This window comes from Macrosteles quadrilineatus, unplaced genomic scaffold (genome assembly GCF_028750875.1).
Source record: "Macrosteles quadrilineatus isolate MER2022 unplaced genomic scaffold, UCM_ALF_1.0 Scaffold_7__1_contigs__length_78375512, whole genome shotgun sequence".
NCBI lineage: Eukaryota > Metazoa > Arthropoda > Insecta > Hemiptera > Cicadellidae > Macrosteles > Macrosteles quadrilineatus.
The window spans coordinates 43,469,846-43,489,275 of NW_026542600.1; the positions used below are offsets into that span (position 1 = coordinate 43,469,846).

The 19,430-nt window shown below is 32.1% G+C and overlaps 1 protein-coding gene across 2 annotated transcripts; it reads left to right on the plus strand.

Moving 5' to 3' along the window:
- Window positions 1-3,357: 3,357 nt before the first annotated feature.
- On the plus strand, window positions 3,358-18,221 carry LOC128998416 (myosin light chain 1-like). Of its 2 annotated transcripts, XM_054424534.1 has the most exons (7): window positions 3,358-3,463; window positions 4,349-4,376; window positions 13,370-13,510; window positions 13,870-14,037; window positions 14,710-14,796; window positions 16,461-16,521; window positions 17,991-18,221. In XM_054424534.1, the coding sequence occupies exons 1-6, from the start codon at window positions 3,461-3,463 to the stop codon at window positions 16,487-16,489; spliced, it is 456 nt and encodes a 151-aa protein (XP_054280509.1). In that variant the 5' UTR covers window positions 3,358-3,460; the 3' UTR covers window positions 16,490-16,521; window positions 17,991-18,221. The 2 variants fall into 2 exon arrangements, with proteins under 2 accessions (XP_054280509.1, XP_054280508.1); XM_054424533.1 differs by lacking the exon at window positions 16,461-16,521.
- Window positions 18,222-19,430: the final 1,209 nt, after the last annotated feature.

The following is a 19,430-nucleotide window of genomic DNA, read 5'->3' on the forward strand; positions in this document are numbered from 1 at the left end:
ATGGTACACAATGTATCTTCTGGCAATTTACCTGCCTACGAGAAAAAGCACTCGAGATGTATAAATAAAGAAATAAACATATAAAATAAGACATAAGTCCCTAATCTGCACTCTGTGAATTCCAGCTCCTTTGTCCCACATCTTACATTTGAACCATCTGTATACGATTCAAGGTTGCCCTAAAGAAGTGGATCCTCCCCTGTCATACATTTCTCTTAGGATGGAAAAAGGATGGTGAAAAGAATCGTATCTGAATTTGGTCCAAGGCTATATCCATAACCTCTTATCGTCCCGTCTAAGTGATCCAAGAGTGGCCTCGGGATCCTCCTGCATTCAACCAAAAGATTTTCAACTGCGGGAGTGTGTAGGTTTAGGCAGCCTACCTTGCAGTGACCTTGACGTGCAGGTCAGTCGGAGTTACTTCGACACTAGGTTGAGAAGGCAGTCCAGTAAAGCTCCCACTCAGCTGTTCATCGCACCAGTGATGGTGAGAGAGGCGCGAGTCTTTGGACGGCAGCCAGATCTCTCACTACCGACATCCGTCTTGTCTGGGCCACAACACAAGTGATCCGTGTGTTATGGCAGGCCTTATCACAGAGACGAAAAGCTAGTGCATGAGCCCCAGCTTGAGCCACAGGTCCCTCTCACCGTTTGCCTGCATGTCATTAGTGACCACTTGCCTCGGTCAATGATGTGGCCCGCATTGAAACTTTACGTATATTACCACGCCCAGGTACTTCACCTGAAGCACTGAGTCTGAAGTATGGAGTCTGTAAAGTCCGATGCCGTTCAGGTCCCGCCTCCTGGTAAGGGTATTACCGTCACCTTTGAGGGGTTGATTGGAAGGCCTACACCACCGTAAGGCAATTTCTTTGAATTCCCAACATGAACACTACCACTGCACCCCTCGCGAGCAAATCTCGTTAGCTTCTTCTCGGGGGTGCTGACTACGTATAGTGATGCAAACTATAATATCGGATATCATCCGAAACTGTATTCCCCGATAGAGATTGTTTGGAAATAATTGGCCTTCCAGGTCTTTTGGGAGACTCTCCATATCTTGTTTTGTATGTTTACTTTATTATCATGTTGTATATGTTTGAACAATCTCCCTTCTGAAGTCTAGCTGTGGCTGCAATGATGCCCCAGAGCTTCGTCTGAGTACACATACATCAATAGGCCATGTAAAAATTGGATCGTGTCATGAACTTCTGAAAGGGTGATTTAGTTTTTCCATGAAAAAATACACTTTTTGTTCAGATTTATTTTTAAAACTTTCTTAATTTTCATACAGTTTAAAAGGAGACGTAACGTGCCCATTGGTTGAGTTGCATGACAAATTTTTCATATCTTGATTCCTTGGTAAAATAGTTGTATTAAACGTAACCCAGCAACATTTATGGATATTGTATCTTTTCAATTTTTAAAACCACTATACAAATTGCCTATGGAACTCTTTCGTTGTGTTATGGTTAAATTCGTTTTCTTACAGTTCTTTTTGAGGGGACGGGTAACTATTACAACCCCACTAACTAACACAACCCCCTTCCATAGGTTAACTACTACTTAATACACACTAGGCTACGAACATAAGAATAGACCAGAAGATCAATATGCAAACACCATCAGCACATATCAACCATATTTTATGACAATCCATATGTTGTGTTGTAGCAATTGCTTAACATCTATCTACTTATTTCTATGAGGGAATTCTCTGTAACATTCGCTTTTCCATCGTCCTACTTAAAAGATTCCTACGATTGAGGTGTCATTTTAAGCCTACGATCTAGCGAGTTTCTATTATCTAAAGCCTACGATAAGAGTTTCTTGAGAGACGAATACTGACTAAAAGGATACATTATACAGTACTAAGGGAGTTTCCTTAAGATCCTCCTAACCCTAGAGTCCACTTTTCAATGTCCAAAGTTGCTGCCAAGCTTCGTATACAATTGTAATTTACCAGCTGATAACCAAAACAAAATAAACAAGTGGATTTTTTAACAACTGCCAGATTTTAAACAAGACGTAAAACAGTTTTCAAAATCAATTTTAAATCTACTACTTTTATTTATATAGTTTTAGTCTGATTCAGACACGTAAATTGATCTTTGTCTTTTGGTTTTACCCGTAGCAATATGATAGTACCATCGAACGCCAGGTCAAATAAATATGTTCAGGGGCACCCCTATTTTACTAAGGCTATACAATCGACATATTTTAAACAATGTAAATTAAAAGCCTCGTTAATAATAACTTAAACAAAAATTCTGTGACGACTTTGATCTTGAATGTTAATTTTTTAGCTACAAAATAACTTTTGAAAAATCAAAGGGTGTTGTATTATTCGATTTGCTATGAAGACAAATTAATTATTATTTACATGCGCAACATGCGTGCGGGACCCCGTGTTAGTAAATGTAAAAAAAAAAACATTGATCCAGATTACTAATACAACGTTATTGATTTTCGATATAACGTTTTATTGTGATTAGATTGTGTTAAATAAGTTTGATTTATCAAATATTTTAATTAGGTTGTATGATAGTAAGGGCACGATATAATTTTCCTAAATATCAATAAAATACCATCACCACCTGTTAATTATTGCCTGTTATTTATTGCCCTTTATTATTGATTGTTAGTTTGTTTTGTGTTAACGTTTTCTTGTATGGCAGGCTTACATTACTTTAGCCAACTTCCATGTTGTATTTATTATTTCATTGCATTAAGCTAGTGTTATTGTATTGTAAATTAGGCCATCTTGATGATATTTGTTAAAATGGTGTACCTCGCATGAAATAAATAAATAAAACTTAACGAAAATATTGTAAAATTTAATTGAATTTGAGCCAAGTATACAACGTCGGAAACTTAATTGGTACTGTCATACCATGACGCAGCTATTTACTCTAAAATTATTTCGTATGATTCCCAAAACATTGTTTAGGTTTTGCCCAATTCGTGTGGGTTTCAAAACGTTAACGAATCTTATATTTACCTATGTTTATAAAATCCAATACTCTAGTACCAAAGGCCCAGCCATCATACTTAATTATGTTATTGGCTATTTATGTTATTGGTATTTGTTAATCGGCATGTTGGTTGGGTTAATATTAGTTTAAGTTTGTTGATTGAGTTGTAAACTACTGAGCCACGGGCCTCACGGTTGATGTACACCGCGCTCAGGGGGAAATCAAAGCGGAAATCATGGAGAAGGAAAATGCTCAGAGGAAAATCTGTAGGTACAAAACAAATAACACCCAAAAATGAACCCAAACCGAATACCAATGGGAACGAGGACGCCTGCGAACATTATCAGACATATTTATAGATAAAACAATGGCGGATCCGATGCCAAGTATCTTCTGGAGAAGGGGGTGTAACTGTAAAACGGACAGAATCTTGCACGCACTCGTGGTCCAGTGGTCAGAGCGCGCGCTACTCCAACACATTAACCATGGTGAGTACTAGTCAGTCAACTTTAAACTAAATGTTGGAACTGTTGGTTTGTTGCAACAAATAATCATGGAGAAGAGTAAATAAATAGAGTGGCCACGTATAGAATTTATTGGAATGTGGTCTTTTCTCGATTGTCTGAAAAAGTGACAAATTATTGAGTCAATGGAATGTTAATTAATATTTTGTGCTCATGAACTCCACAAAACCAACGATGAATTATGTTTATGGCGGTCTGGCTTAGCCATCCGCAGTTGTAGATATACAATATTTGTAACGGTTGAAGATAATATTATTATATTTACAAGCTGGCCCCTCCCGTTAGTCCAGTAAACTATACAAAACACCAACCCTTTGCTGTGCATTTTAGCGTTTTACGCTCAATCACAAACCAACACTAGGTGTAAGCATTTTTACTTAATTATGTTTTTAACATTGTTGTGAAATAAATAAAAATAGCTCTGTGAAATCCTCAAAGTAACCATGTATGGAATACAATAAAAATGAATCTTGAAGTTCTGAATGAACCAGTGCATGCTTTTAAACTCTTTGGGATATTTTTGAGCTTCAGTGGATTCTGTATAAAGTAAATGTTTACAAAATATTAATATTTAAAAATATGCTCTACTTAAAAGGTGAGGTTCATCATATTCTTATCGCGCAAAAAAAAAAGATTGTAAATAACTATAACCTCGATAGCAATCATCTCTTGAATGGAAGTGTGCTTTCCACTTCTGTTGAACTTTCGTCTTATTTCTACATTGTCTTGGTAGAAGAATATCTGAAGGGAAGTAAACAATTCTTCTTTCTATTGACATATTACTACTTATTTTCCATAGTTTCTAAATAGTGTTAGAATTTAAATTAATCTTTATGTCTGTTTTCACAGGGTGATCTGTCTGCAAGGGATCTTGAAAGTGAGTATTTTAATCACACTTCTATGACAACCTTTTGAGTATTAAAATGGTGTAACCGTTGCGAGGAAATAAATAAATAAATAAATATTGATAACATTTTGTGATTGATTCAATTGAACGATGTATAGTCATCCCAAACACTGAATAGCTAATCCAAGGTAGACTTAATGCTACATGTAAAGTTAGTTTAAAATATTGAAATAGTTAAGTGCAAACGAAGCGCTACTAAATCGGCAAATTTATAACACAATATAACTAACAACTCTTTGAGAGCTTATAGACCTAAAGTTAATCGCACATAGAACACGTGATCATTTACCAATAAGCTTCGAATATGGGATAGGAGTTTTTAAATAGTGCACTAACGGCGAAATAGACATGGTGTTTAACTGAACATCATTGAAATTAACAATGGAAACCAAAACGAAGTAAATTGAATTAGTTAATTAACCAGAGTTGCTGATGAGTTCTGAACAGATTCCACAGACTTGTGGTATTCCACAAATTAAGTGTATCGATAATTGTTCAAGGGTTATTATATAGGTTAGGTAAGGTAATTCAAATATTAAACTGGAAATACGTGATATACACTTGTAAGTGTCTGGAAATAACACATTAGAAAAACAATTTCACCGTACCTTAAATATAGTGGGTTTGATTATAGAGTATAGAAATCTTTTGTAGCATTACATTTTGGTAACGAAAGATTGCTTAGTTTCAAATCAGACACAATAATTAATTAACATATTTTTTAAAAACGGAAATAGTTAGTTACTTTTCCACGTTTGAATTTAAAACTATTCCAACTGAATGAACTAATATACATAAACATCCGTAGAAGTTTTCAAGTAGGCGTGGCTTATACACGTATGGTTGACAACAGTTTAGACGTTATACAGTAGTCTTTCGATGAATCATTTGTATTCATAGCTCTGCTGAATAGTCACATTTATCTCCGGTTAATGAGTGAAAGTCATTATTTAATGACACTGCGAATGATAAAGCATTATCTTCCATAAAAAAAAAAACAATTGAATTTATAATGTTAATGTCAGTGTACAAAATGTCTATTATTTTAAATATTACAGTAAAACATAATGTATAATGATTCTACTGTATTAAGATTATTTAAATGGGATACATTGTTTACGCAAACGTTTTACAAAGGTATGCGAATGTCTAAATAGCACAATCTGCATTACAAAAGTATGCAGCGTTGTGATGGGTCCATAAATGTATATTATATAAGAGCAGTTTTGTTTGTTTTTAAAATGTTGGTTCTCGTACTAGAACTTTATCCATAGGATAAATATTTATTCTATGTTTTATCAGCTACTTCGGTATGTCATTAGTTGATCGAGAATAACGATAAATCGAATATGGCTGTGATTCGGTTTTATGGTTGAGGTTTATTTATTTTGAGATTTGTGATTTATTTATGCGATTTTTTAGGTTTAACATACATAACTATTTAATAATTTTTAGAGGTTTTCGTCAAAGATTGTGATTTTTAAATACTATGGTATTTATTTTACAATATGATAAAATTAGTTTTTGTACATCGGGTGAAAACATTTGTCTCGGCAACATTTTTTAATTGAACGATCTTGAGACTAAAAAAAAGAAGATGTGTTAGCACATTTATCTATAACACATAATTCTACAATTCTTGATACGATCAAAATGTAGGTTTTTGGGTTTTATGGACTTATTTTCCCGTAACTGAATCACATAACACTTATTATAGTCTTTAGTTTTGAAGTTTAAACTTTATACTCATTTTTTAACATTTTCAAGCTTGATTACAAGTAGATTTTAATAACATGCCTTATGTGAACAGTCTATAGTTTTATTTGAACTAAAATTTATTTATTTACAAAACTCCAGGTGATTGTTAAAGGAAACTAAAGCACTTCAGTCACATTATTTAGTTCAGACAGCAACTACAGTATACATAAATGTTTCTTTAGTATGATTGAAATGTTTATGATCATAATTGTTTAAGTGTATTTCAACAATTACTCAAGCTAGAACTTAAAATCCACAATAGTACTGATTTAAAAAGGGGCGTAAAAACTATAGGCCTACATATTATATGGCTCATATTATACACGGAGTTCATCGTATTTGTCTCATTTAGATGACTTTACTAAAACCAAATTGAAATAAAAATAACAAATCCATCACTCAGATTTCATAGGTAGCCTACAACCCACAATTTATGAAACGAATGTTGCATTACTTTAAAACAAACACAAAGTATTATACTCAAACTATTTTCTGCTTAAACAAAATATGTATTTTGTTTAGAAAATTCAGTGTGAAATCACTGAAATACTCACACATAAAACAATTCAAAAACTTTATGATCAGCTCTTAGTCAATAATTTATGAGGATTTATCAAGAAATACGCTCTTATTAAAAGACAATTTTTGTAAACTATGAGTTTTAAAATCTAAATTTCCCTTTATAAAAATTCACCAATTTGCTTTCTATTTATGTAATAAGTAGTTCCAAACTGTCAACAACCTATCCTCGTGTCGTCTTCGATCAAAATCACGATTTAGGAGTCAATCCCTTTAAAGAAAACTCAGCTCTTGCTCTACGCATGACCGTAGATAATGGCATTTGGACCTGAACACTCTTGGCGCGAGCTTCCGATCCAGGTTAAAATAAAACTCACTAAAGTAGCCTTGCTTTAAAATAGTCATTGGATTAAACTACCATAATTCGAATCAAGGTCTTGAAATATTGTTGTGTGCTTACCTTTGTACAAATGTCAGTTTTTAAACTTCCATTTGACATTCTACACCCTTATGGAAAGGGAAAATGATATTGATATAAAGGGTGTGTAGTAATATTCTCCCCAAGAAGAGCTTATACAGTATGACTCATTGAAGACGCTCCAAACATGAAACTCCTAAGAAACAAAAACAGATGGAAAGACACACCCCTGAGTTACTCATTTGATTCCGACCAAAATAAACAAAATGGCGGAACATGAAAATAATTGTGCGTTTTCGATTAAGTAATTTTATTTGCAAAATCCTTCTTACAATAATAATTAAGTTATTAATATTAAAGCAACTCATAATATGGGATATTGTTAAATTGTAGATTAAAATCATTTTATTCACAACCCTTAATTCAAGCTCGTAACTTGATATGAACCTTTTTAATCACGTTTTAATTTTGTTGTTATTTTGTTGATCCACCATTTCGTTCTGACTGGCTATAATCAAATTATACCCAGAGTTTTTTTCTTTTACATGTATTTATTTCAATGTTAGAGTATCAAGTTTTAGCGTGTTCGATAAGTCCGATATATTAATTAAATAACAGGAACCTCTTTGTGGGACACCCTGTACAATAATATCGCATATTTACTGAGTCATTACTGAAATATAAAACGTATCACTTTATATTACTAGACATAATTAAGTATCACTTGATACTTACAATTTGAAATCAATATGCCATAATTTATGTTTACATTTTTTTCATTTTTCTCCCCTGGTTCTAAAGCCACATCGAAATATGTATTAATTAGATAAGTAGTTATAAAGATAGTGTTAATGATCTCTATAACAAATTCCTTCGAGCTGGAACAAACTCCCTTTTGGACCCTTTTTTTTATAATAGACATTCGACATAACCAATCTATGTCATTAAAAGTATTTCTTAGAGTTTTAGTTATAAAAAAATAGTGTGTTACAACGGCTTTTAGCTATGTATTAAGATTTCAATGTGTTGCGAAATATACATCGATGGATTCTAGATTTATATTATGTATCCATGTAAGTTTTCAATATCACTCTTTTATTTTTTTCACGTTAAAATGAAACGAACAAAACCAGTTTGATTACAAATTACGACTTAGTTTTGTTATAGCCCAAATATGAGCCAAAACCTTGATAAAATAAATACTCAATTATTAAATAATTTTGTACACTATTTATTTTATAAATATTATGATTATATTGATCAAAAACTCGAATCTAGTAGTGTTTATTTTTATTTTTAAAATTTTGTTCATTTTTTACCAGCTGTTTGTTTTATTTTATATTCTTAGCTAAAAATAGGTTACATAAAGCAGATTACTGACCTCAATCTGTTATGTACTTTTGAAAACTGTATGCAAGCGTGTAGTCGTGATTATGCAACATATATGTAAACAATTTATAAAAACCATAAACCAACTTTATGTAAACAAATTACATTAACTCGTAAATAAATTTTAATGACATTAAAATAATTACTCAAGTTTAGTCTGTATAGTGTAAAATCGTAGTATTAGCTTGAAAGATACATTAAAAACGATAAAGTTCAAATTTATCATTTAAGCATGAACAGAACTTAACATTTGAAAAAGTTATTTATGTTATCACAAAGAAACATTCGCACTTTGAAAGATTTGATCTATCTCTCTAGAAATGGACAAATATATGATATGCTTAGTCTGTCAAACTATAGTTAACAGGTTACCTACATATCTCGTGTTTTATGGTCAAGCAATACAATCACATGTTGTAAATATGTCAAAAGGCAAGAATGATTCGTGTGATCGAAAGTAGCGTTGGAGCTAGGAAATGCAAAAGAATTTGGATTTATTTTATAAAAATAAAACAAAACTACAACCTTTAGGTAATTAAATTTAAATAAAAGACGTTTAAATAAGTACATACATTGGCTTTCAAAAGTAACGTTTTACTAAGTGCAATAAGCCCAAAACATCCTTAACGTAAAAATACTTAAATCCTCATTTGTTTACCGTCGTCATTGACTATATACTTGTAGGTATATATACAGGGTGTTTGGTAGTCAGTGTCAAATATTTAAGGCATTATTAAGCACGCAAATTGCGATAAAAATACGCAATTTGGATAGGTTTATCTCACTCCTACTTCCAGCAACAGTCATTTTTTAATTTTTCCAAATTTCTTGACATTGCCTAATAAACCTCATATTTCTCAACGTTTACCCTACACAATGATATTTCCAATTGCATTTTTAGAATCGTCATTAAATTTTCTATCAGAGTACGTACAATATGGTACAACGTAACCCATTCAAAAGTTTTTAAATTCGACTCAAATATAAAATTTTGAAAAATCGATGAAAAGGGCACTACTACAACTCGCTTAAGAAAATTATCGTAAGAAAATTGTTGTCAAACAGTATAAAAAACATCTCCACATTATAAGCTTTAAAATGATATGCAATATGTGACATGTAATGTCAGCCTAAGGGGAGAAATATTGCGTTAAACATAAAATTAATTATTTTTTCATTATAAGCACTCATTTATTACAAGAACGCATTTAGTGAAAGTTGTGTACAAAAGGTATCTGTATAATTAAGTATACCCCAAGTAAACTTGTATATACAGTGTGTAAATTAAGTCTGGCACACATTTTTTATCTTTTTTTCTATAGTAGATAGAAGAAATCAATTTGCGGGACTGATTAATAACAAATGTTAGGCACATTTTACAAATTTTGAAAATAAAAACTCCCTTAAGGGCAAGGGGGGGTAGGGGGTAACTAAAAATTTTCAAATAACAACCCCCATCTTGTGACCCCTCATTTTAAAGGTCATTGGAAGACAAATCCAAAAATGTGTCTGAAAAATTTTTTTTTGCACCCTATCCAAGATGGCGATTTAAAATGTACTTAGGGTTAAACGGGTAAATTAGGTATGGCACACATTTCTTATCTTTTTTACTCTTTGTAGATTAGAAAGAATTAATTTGCGGGACTGAGTAAGAACAAATGTTTGGCAATTTTTGGCATAATTTTGAAAAAATTCCCCTTAAGGGTAAGGTGGGGGTGGGGGGTAACCAAAAATTTTCAAATGACAACCCCCATCTTGTGACCCCTCATTTTAAAGGTATTTGGAAGACAAATTTAACGATGTGTCTGAAAAAATTTTAATGTGTTTCAGACTTAATTCACCCGTTCAACCCTAAGTACATTTTAAGCCGCCATATTAGACAGGATGCAAAAAAAAATTGTCAGACACATCGTTAAATTTGTCTTCCAAATACCTTTAAAATGAGGGGTCACAAGATGGGTGTTGTCATTTGAAAATTTTTAGTTACCCCCCACCCCCACCTTACCCTTAAGGGGAATTTTTTTCAAAATTATGAAAAAGTGCCAAACATTTGTTCTTACTCAATCCCGCAAATTAATTCCTTCTATCTACAAAGAGTAAAAAAGATAAGAAATGTGCGCCATACCTAATTTACCCGTTCAACCCTAAGTACATTTTAAACCGCCATCTTGGATAGGGTGCAAAAAAAAATTTTTCAGACACATCTTTGGATTTGTCTTTCAATGACCTTTAAAATGAGGGGTCACAAGATGGGGGTTATCATTTGAAAATCTTTAGATACCCCCTACCCCCCCTTGCCCTTAAGGGAATTTTTATTTTCAAAATTTGTAAAAAGTGCCTAACATTTGTTATTAATCAGTCCCGCAAATTGATTTCTTCTATCTACTATAGAAAAAAAGATAAAAAATGTGTGCCAGACTTAATTTACACACTGTATATAGTTTTACACTAGAGCTGCTTGCCAACTCATGTATTTTGTACCAAGTGCAAAATCCGTTTTACACTTGCGTAGTAAACTATAGTGTCTTTTATTTCAGTTTCTTTTAAATTATAACAAATATAGTCGGCGTTTGTTCTTTGAAAGCTTATTCTAGTACAGAGCTGTAAAAATAACTATGTCTAAACATGGACAGTGCGGACAGTGGCAGTTATTTTGGTGCGGAGCTGGGCGTCGACGGTGCGTGGTGCGTCACAGCAGACATTTTGGGTGCCGCTAGTTTAAAGCAAAAATAAAATAAACATTCACCCGAATAAAATTAGTTCTTTCGATGGAAATATATGCAGAACAGTTTCGTTTAGCTATACTATATTGGGCCGCAAAACTAACCATAGCGCTTAATCCATCGGCTCAATTAAAATAATCTAATATAACAAGATTTTTTGACTCAATACAAAGAAAATCATCACAATAAAAATGAATGTACATCTTAAGATGTGTATACGAGTTATTAAAGCATTATAGTCCAGATTTCTTTAATTTAATTAACCCCCGAAATAGTTTGAGTTAACGAAGATGTTTATTCTAATCTAATAAATATAAATAAAGGATTTAAGTTGCTTAAAAAATATGTACAGCTGGATTAGCACGATAAAAATACTATACTTGGAAGAAAAAATAAGTAAATGCATCAAAGCTTCCTAGCACTAGGTTAGGTTATGCTAGGTTAGGTTACCTCATATTGATCAAGAAAAAGTTTCTGTTATTCCTACTGACAATATCAATTATCACGAACCGATACATCTTTTTATGCTTGTATCTATGCCAGGGCATTTATTTAGTTAAGTTCATTCAACCGCTTATAGAGAAAGCTGCCCAAACCCATTACAGTTTATAATACTTTACTTCTTACTTCTGTAATATAATAAAAGTTATATGTTAGACATATTAAAGGAACATTTAAAAATATATTCATAGACAAACTATTAATTAAAAATATTTAAATATCAGTCAATCAATCTTAAGCGGTGATTATAAAAAATGTACATGGTTAGAATATTTACCAGTGATAACACAATGGCATTTTGAATATCCAGTAAAACGTAATTGATTTTTAGTTGGAATTGCTGTATTTCAGTATTCTTCTGAAAACCTCTTTATTACGGTTTCATACTTTGTACCATTGACTATACACAGAATAGACTTAAAATTTGAAGGAAAAAACGTGGTGCAATCTGTTGAGATACAGTACCGTAGTCTATCAACTAATGACAATATTCTGTGTCAAGTGCTCAATCAATCAGCTGTTTGCTATGATACTGCATTGCTTTAAATTAATATTCAACCCAATACACTAGTAAACTCTGGTGAGATGGTCCTGAACTTCATCTATTTCTTGGCTTCAAACTTTCATATCACATGGGAAGTTTATTCTGTGTATAGTCAGTGGTTGTACATACAGTACACACATGCAGTACCAGTATAAGTTTCCATCAACTCCTATAATAAAGGAATATTCGCCCTTAAATGTCTTCCACAAACTAAACGGAATTTATTTTCCTTTAGTTAAGACAGTATTTTATTTTATAGTCCTTTTTTTTAAGAGTTTTACTCACATTTTTATCGTAGTTTACTATAGCTTCTATTTCAATAACCTGTAGTTCATTAACACTGCACCTATAATTCTAGGTATATTTATTGCACTGTTATTTATTCATAGTTTACGCCATTGTTGCATACAAACTAATAACACTACATTCGGGGAGGTCTTTGGCGGTCTCATGTTACATATTAATAATTTAAATGGCACCTACTTAAAGTCAAACAATATCGGGTTGTAACATACTGTTAATATATGTAGTACATTTGTATATTTGTATCAATGTAGGCCTATGTATTATCACATCTATAATATACCACATATTTTTATTTCACATATTTTTATTTCATTACATGAATCGTCTTTTATTAGTTGTTTATTATGTTAAGTTAGTTATATTGACCTGAGTCACTCTGTAAAACAGTTATTTTTACTGAGAGACGCTCGGAAATGAAGGAATTTTTAATTATTTATCCATACGTCTCGCAGATCTTAATGAAATTATAAACCTGATAAACCATGTTTTTTATTGTACCTGTAAGATTGGTGCATCTTAAAAACGCTTTAAATAAATCATTGCCCTTTTTAGACATTAAATTGTAGCCTCCTTGACAAGAAATGTCAACAATATGAAGAAATGTCTTTCCAGTTTTGTATGGAAGTGGAAACGTGTTTGCATGCATTTATTATAGTGTTTTTCTTACATTCCAAAATTTTAAAATCCAAACTCTCATTGACAACATGGTTTTTATGAGAGGTAGGAAAATTCGTTATACAGTTTAGAAAAGCCTGTTGACGTTAAGACACTTGCAAAGCTAATATATGTGTTATCTGCGTCCCAGGGGCCAACTTGGTGTTCGATGTGTACGACTTTGTCGGCACCAGCACCATCGATGCCGTCAACCTCGGTGACGCCCTGAGGGCCCTCAACCTGAACCCCACCCTCGCCACCATTGAGAAGCTCGGCGGCACCAAGAAGAAGGGTAAGTGAAGTGAAAAGAGTCATGGACCTATTTTACAGCTTCATTTCTAAATTTTGATTGCAACCCAATGTCTTATATATACCCTCAATTATTTCCATTGTTTTATTTATACATTTTATTCGAATATGAATACATTTTATACGGTATATATTCACTCAACCAAATATCATGAAATATGCAACCTTTCAGTTGTTTATATAAATTTTTCATATAATGTTATGACAGGAAGATTTTCTTTGAAATAACATCAAGAACACCTTTAATTCTTCAATAATATTCCTTAATGTATTAACGTATGTTTTATGTTACCTATTTGTCAGTTAGACACAGAAAAGATGTTAAACAACCTCATGTAATAGGTGAGAAGACACTGAAGAAGGACGAATTTTTGGCCATCTTCAAGGAAGCCAAGAACATCAAGGACTCTGGAGTATACGAGGACTTCATCGAATGTCTGAAACTGTACGACAAGGCGGAGAACGGAACCATGCTGGGCGCTGAACTCTCACACATTCTCATCTCTCTGGGTAAGAACTGATTCCGTCGACTAAAGACTATACAGTACACCTCTGCTGATATTGACCTATTTATCAACACGCTTAATACTCTCGTATTTAAACTTTTACCTACAGTAGTCAATTTACAAAGTCAAGCTTTGATTCCCTGTAATCAATAGAATTCAGGTAAATGTCGTTGCTAGATCACTTACTGAAGCTATTTGTTTTAATAATGTGTTGTTTGTTTGTGAGAACTATTCGTATTACGTTTGTAGTACGTAATACGGCTATACTTGATATGTATGACATATTACAGAGAGTAATTACTACAGAATGGTTGTAAAACCAAACGTTTTAAAGGGCGATAGTTCTTGCTATAGTTTACCCAAGTTAAAACCCTAGTAGAGTACCACTACCAGGATATTCACCTGTTAAACATACATCCTGCAAACTTTACCAATTTACACTTGGTTTTATAAAATTTTTCTTCATGTTGATAAATAATAAAAGATAAATTACATTAATGTACGTCTATTATGATTGTAGTCTTACTTGCTTTGCTGCTTCGAGGTGCATACATAATAGTTTTTTTCTCAAAAATTCAAAATAGTTTAGTGAAACTGATTAATTTGACAAATTTTAGGTTTACTTGTAATATCTCAGTAAATAATTTACTTGATTCCTTGTTATAATATTTTGCAGGAGAGCGACTGGAAGAGAAGGAGTGCGACAAGGTCCTGAAGGACTGCCTGGGACCTGAGGATGAGGATGGTTTCATCCAATACGTTCGTGAGTATTTTTTACAACCCTCTATTTAACTTCAGGACCTTCATATTCTGTCCTTTTAGACGTTGGGATTTTGAACCCTGTTTTATAAAACGTTACATAAATTATGAGCCACAAAATTTGTGGCTCAATATACACATGTGGTATTGTCGATATGTAAAACTCATTTATGTTTTAAAACGGTTTTAAAATTTCCATTTAATTTAAATTGATTGATATTTAATACCACCAGCTTACGCGCTAAACTACTTATCACTTAAAGAAAGATTCATCACTGCGAGAAAGATTGTATGAAATTATTCAGTTTTTTTTTTTTTTTTATACAGGAATCACTTAAAACAATAAAACAAAAAACCTAGTAACCGTGTGATAGTGTTTATTAGAATGTGAATCAGAACAAACGTAACTAAAAGATTATAAGATGTAACTATGAAACGATGATGAACACAATGTAACGTAAATACTGTATTTACAAATAAGTTTCTCAATATATTGTACAGGTTCGTAACGAAACAAAATGTTTTGACCCGAAAATGTACTATTTAGTTAGTGAATTAGTTTTAGTAGTAATGTTTTATATTGTATAAATATGGAGATAAAGGGAGGTAAATCTAACTTAGGAAAGTGTTTCTTTAAATACACATTTAAAATTGTACTACAAAGAACAATTCTTGTATATAAATCAGTTTTTAAATAAACCAATGATAAACTATTTCAACAAAATCCAGAAACTATTTACTCATCTGACGAACAAGTACTGTAATGAGTTTACGGACAGAGAAGAAACTGTAGTGAAATGTTAAAAACAATTGATGTACCTAATGCAAACCTCTGTAATATTCAACTTACATTGAAAGATAGCATGTTTAGTACACATGTTGTCCTTACACCACTACATTTGGAGTGTAGGACTGGCCATTTGATGGTTGGTACAGTGCACTTTTGTTATGAAGTGTGGTACTGCCTTAAACACCTTTTGAATCATTCTCCGATTTTCAACATCCTTAGAAAACCCACCAGAGCCCAACTTAATTTCACTCAAAACCTAACTCCATACTGTAGTTTTTTGATTTAGTATCATTCGCATTGTAAGTTGATTCATTAGGCATTTGTCTTGCGTAAACATATGTTTGTGCATATTTATCGTAGTCGTAATATGTTTGAATTATTGGATTATACTATGTAAGTAGTTTGATAGTGTAGAATTCCTCATTGGTATGAGTAGATTTTGGAATATATTTGGAATATATATTTTGAACTGTACAGTATTTTGAGTTTTGGATTTGATTTTATATGTTTTGTTGATCCCGAATTTTGGCATATTCAATTTTATTAGTTTCAAAAATACATCAAAGTGTTAGTCAGGTCTTTATTTATTTCTTTCTACGAAATAAATAAATGTCCGCTGACTTTCAAAATATTAGACAAGAGCTAAATCCTACTATACAAGTTCTGGTTGGAAAATGTATCGGACATTTTTGTTGGTGTAATAGTAAATTTTCAAGCTCAACGAATTTGGGGGGGGAAGTTACATTTAATAAATATTTGTTTTTTTATTATTTACTACGTTTTTGAGTTTTTAATTTTACATTGAATATGCCTATTTTTGTAGTGTTTTGGTATTTTGAGTAGTTTTGTGGTTACCTGCATCTTGTCTTATTTTTCAGCATTCGTCAAGGCCTTCATGGCTGTCTAAGGACAAAACCAATCTCAATCATTCAATAATTCGTAAGTTGCGACGGAGATGGAAATGGATTCTGTGTTACTCTGTGTTTTTATTTTCAAATTTCAATGTCTTTTCTGTATCTACCAACACTGCAAACTGTTCGGGAGAATATGATTGGTATGATGGTATACTAAACATATTCAACGAGTCTTTAGCAATTTAACTTATTAATGTAAACTTTTCACCACTCAAGAACTTGTATGTAAATATTTTTGTAAACATTTCAAAGTCATCAGTTTGCAGTGTGGTTCTTTTAGTCAATCTACAAAAACACTCTGCAGAGCCGTCTACAATACATAAATACACTTCAGATAGGCCTACCTAATTATCTCTATAATTTAACACAAGTTTAACTTATGTCTTACTCTATGTTTTAATAATTCTCTATGTCAAGTTGTCACTATCATAATTGTTTGTCAGTGTCATTGCTGTTCTAACCGCCGCTTCTCTATTGGTGTTATGCTTAGAAACATAATGTTATGCTTATATCTTTCCGAATATAAACAATCTTTAATAACTCCAACTTCCAACTCTTCTAATTTTTCTAAATAACTATCAAAATTATTTTAAATGAGTAAATTATATGTGGATTTTTCGGTTAGTAAGATTATTTAAATTTGTTTTAGAAGGCATAGTTAATAGTTAAATAACATAACATGATATATGTATATGCATTTAGCTCTTCTAGATGCTTTTTAAAGAACAGGTAAACAAATGTATTTTAGTAACACGACTACCTTACCAAATCCACGAGATATTTTTAACAATGTGTGTTTCTAAACGGACTGTATATAACTTGTAAACTCGCTTATAATGAGTATCTAACACACAAATCCTTTATCTTTAGTCTAAAACTAGGTTTCCGTAAACAAAGTTAACTAAGCACTCTATTCTGTGCGAACAATTAACTTTTCAATCTATCTAATACGGTACGCTAGTTCAAACCGGTAATAATAAACTATTTGTCTGATACAAGCGAGGCATACTTGATTTATGTTTACCTAGTGGCAAAATTTTTCATTGTTCATCGATAACTGATCATTTGTATGTCTATTTTAAATTAAGTACAGAAAGACCGATTTCGTCATGGCTTTATTTCAGTGAATAATGTTATTTCCCCCAAAAACTGTACAAAGCGACGATTTCTCATATTTCATTTTCTTCATTATAAATGATCCATTCTCTATCCTCTATTCTTATTATCAAATTCATAGCTGTGAAAGTTATAATTGAACGTGACTAAAGATATGATTTTAAGACTGCTATATAATCGTTAGACTTTGCAACAAAAATAAAGTGTCATATAATTTACTGTGATCCTTCCACCAAATAATACCCATCAATATCAAATTAGTTTTTGTAACATTGTAGTTTTCCTGTAGATTTTTGGTTACAGATAAACCTTTAGTACCTCAAAGAGGTGGTATGTTACAAAAATGTCTAGTGTTAATATTTCCTTTTCTTGTTTCAGCATTTCTTTCAAACGTGTGTGATAGGCCAATACCAGCCAATACCAACCCACATCCACACTAAATCTGCGCAGCGCCTACCATCCTTGATTATGGATCAGCTGTTGGCTCGATGAAATTACATCGATTGATCAGCTGATTCATTGTTGGCCAACAAGACAAGATCAAATGTTTTATTTGACTAAATTATTTTAATAAAAATTGTTTATAATAAACTCTATGGTTACTATTTATGTTTAATGTGTCGTCTTTACCTATCATTTGACCTTCCACTAGCATTGTAATAGCTACTTTTATGTGGTTTTGATAATTCAAGGTGAAAGTCAAATAGTTTTTCCAGAAATTGAACAATGCAATACACAGATACATATTTATAAGGAAATATATTGCTCCGCGTAGGCTTAAGCCCCGTGTGCGGAAAAAGAGTTCAAAATACAACAAATTGTTTAACTATATTGATAATTGAATAACATCTAAGCTATTATCAAAAATATATTTTTTTTCTGACCGTTTCTTTTTCCATCAAAGCAGCAAGATACTTTTTGTAATAAGGATTATTATGGGTCTTTCCCGATTCGATACTGATCTAATGTTAAGCCTCCCGTGCTTTCATAGCTCTGATACAAAGTTTGTGAAAGTAAACTTAGATTGGTATCAATGGAAACAAAAGGAAAATCTACAATGATTATAAATGTTTCTACATGTAGCCACACGTTTCTGATACTAATTTTTAAATAAATTTTACTAACTTGGATCAATACTTTTATCGTATGGTAGAAGCCTTTTAAGTTGTAAACTTAAGTATATAATACATCAGCATAAATGTATGTGTTTGAAGATAAACTACAATTAATAGTCTGAACACCATCGGTCCTATTATTGCTAAAACAAGTGACTTCTTATGATGTATGTTTTGTAACAACTTACCTTTATTCGAACGAGTTCGCGAAGCAGCATGATGGGATTATGGGAACGGAGGGTTTTGGGTTAAAGCTGGTTACCCCATTTTGACCCCCAAAATATAATATTTTTTATTTCTCTTTAAACTAGGTAGAGATTAAAAATAAATAATGATGTATGTGGAAATGTTGTACGCCTAATGGTCACAAATAAAATTTTCATTACGAGCTTTGTAATTGAAAGGGCAAAGTAGCATCACTGCTAAGAAATATTCATGGCCAACAAACATATAAACTTTTAAATTTAAATGTAGCTCGAAGTAATCAGTATTTAACCGATATTACTGCATTTTATTGATAAGATTGCACATGTATATTATATAGTTCGAGGTTAAAAGCCTTTGAATTAAGGTATCTCACTCATTTCTTTAACTTCTCCAAACATGTATAAAATCAATTAGTTTTGATACTTCACGGAAAATTAATTGTTTATTAGATTTGTATAACAAGTAACATCAGTTTTATGAAAACTGAAGGCAATGA

What these genes read in the sequence shown, in the direction of transcription:
- LOC128998416 (XM_054424533.1), top strand. An exon ending in CGGCGGCACCAAGAAGAAGG is followed by an intron (nt 13,511 to 13,869) that starts GTAAGTGAAGTG and finishes CTCATGTAATAG; the next exon opens with GTGAGAAGACACTGAAGAAG. An exon ending in TGGTTTCATCCAATACGTTC is followed by an intron (nt 14,797 to 17,990) that starts GTGAGTATTTTT and finishes TTCTTGTTTCAG; the next exon opens with CATTTCTTTCAAACGTGTGT.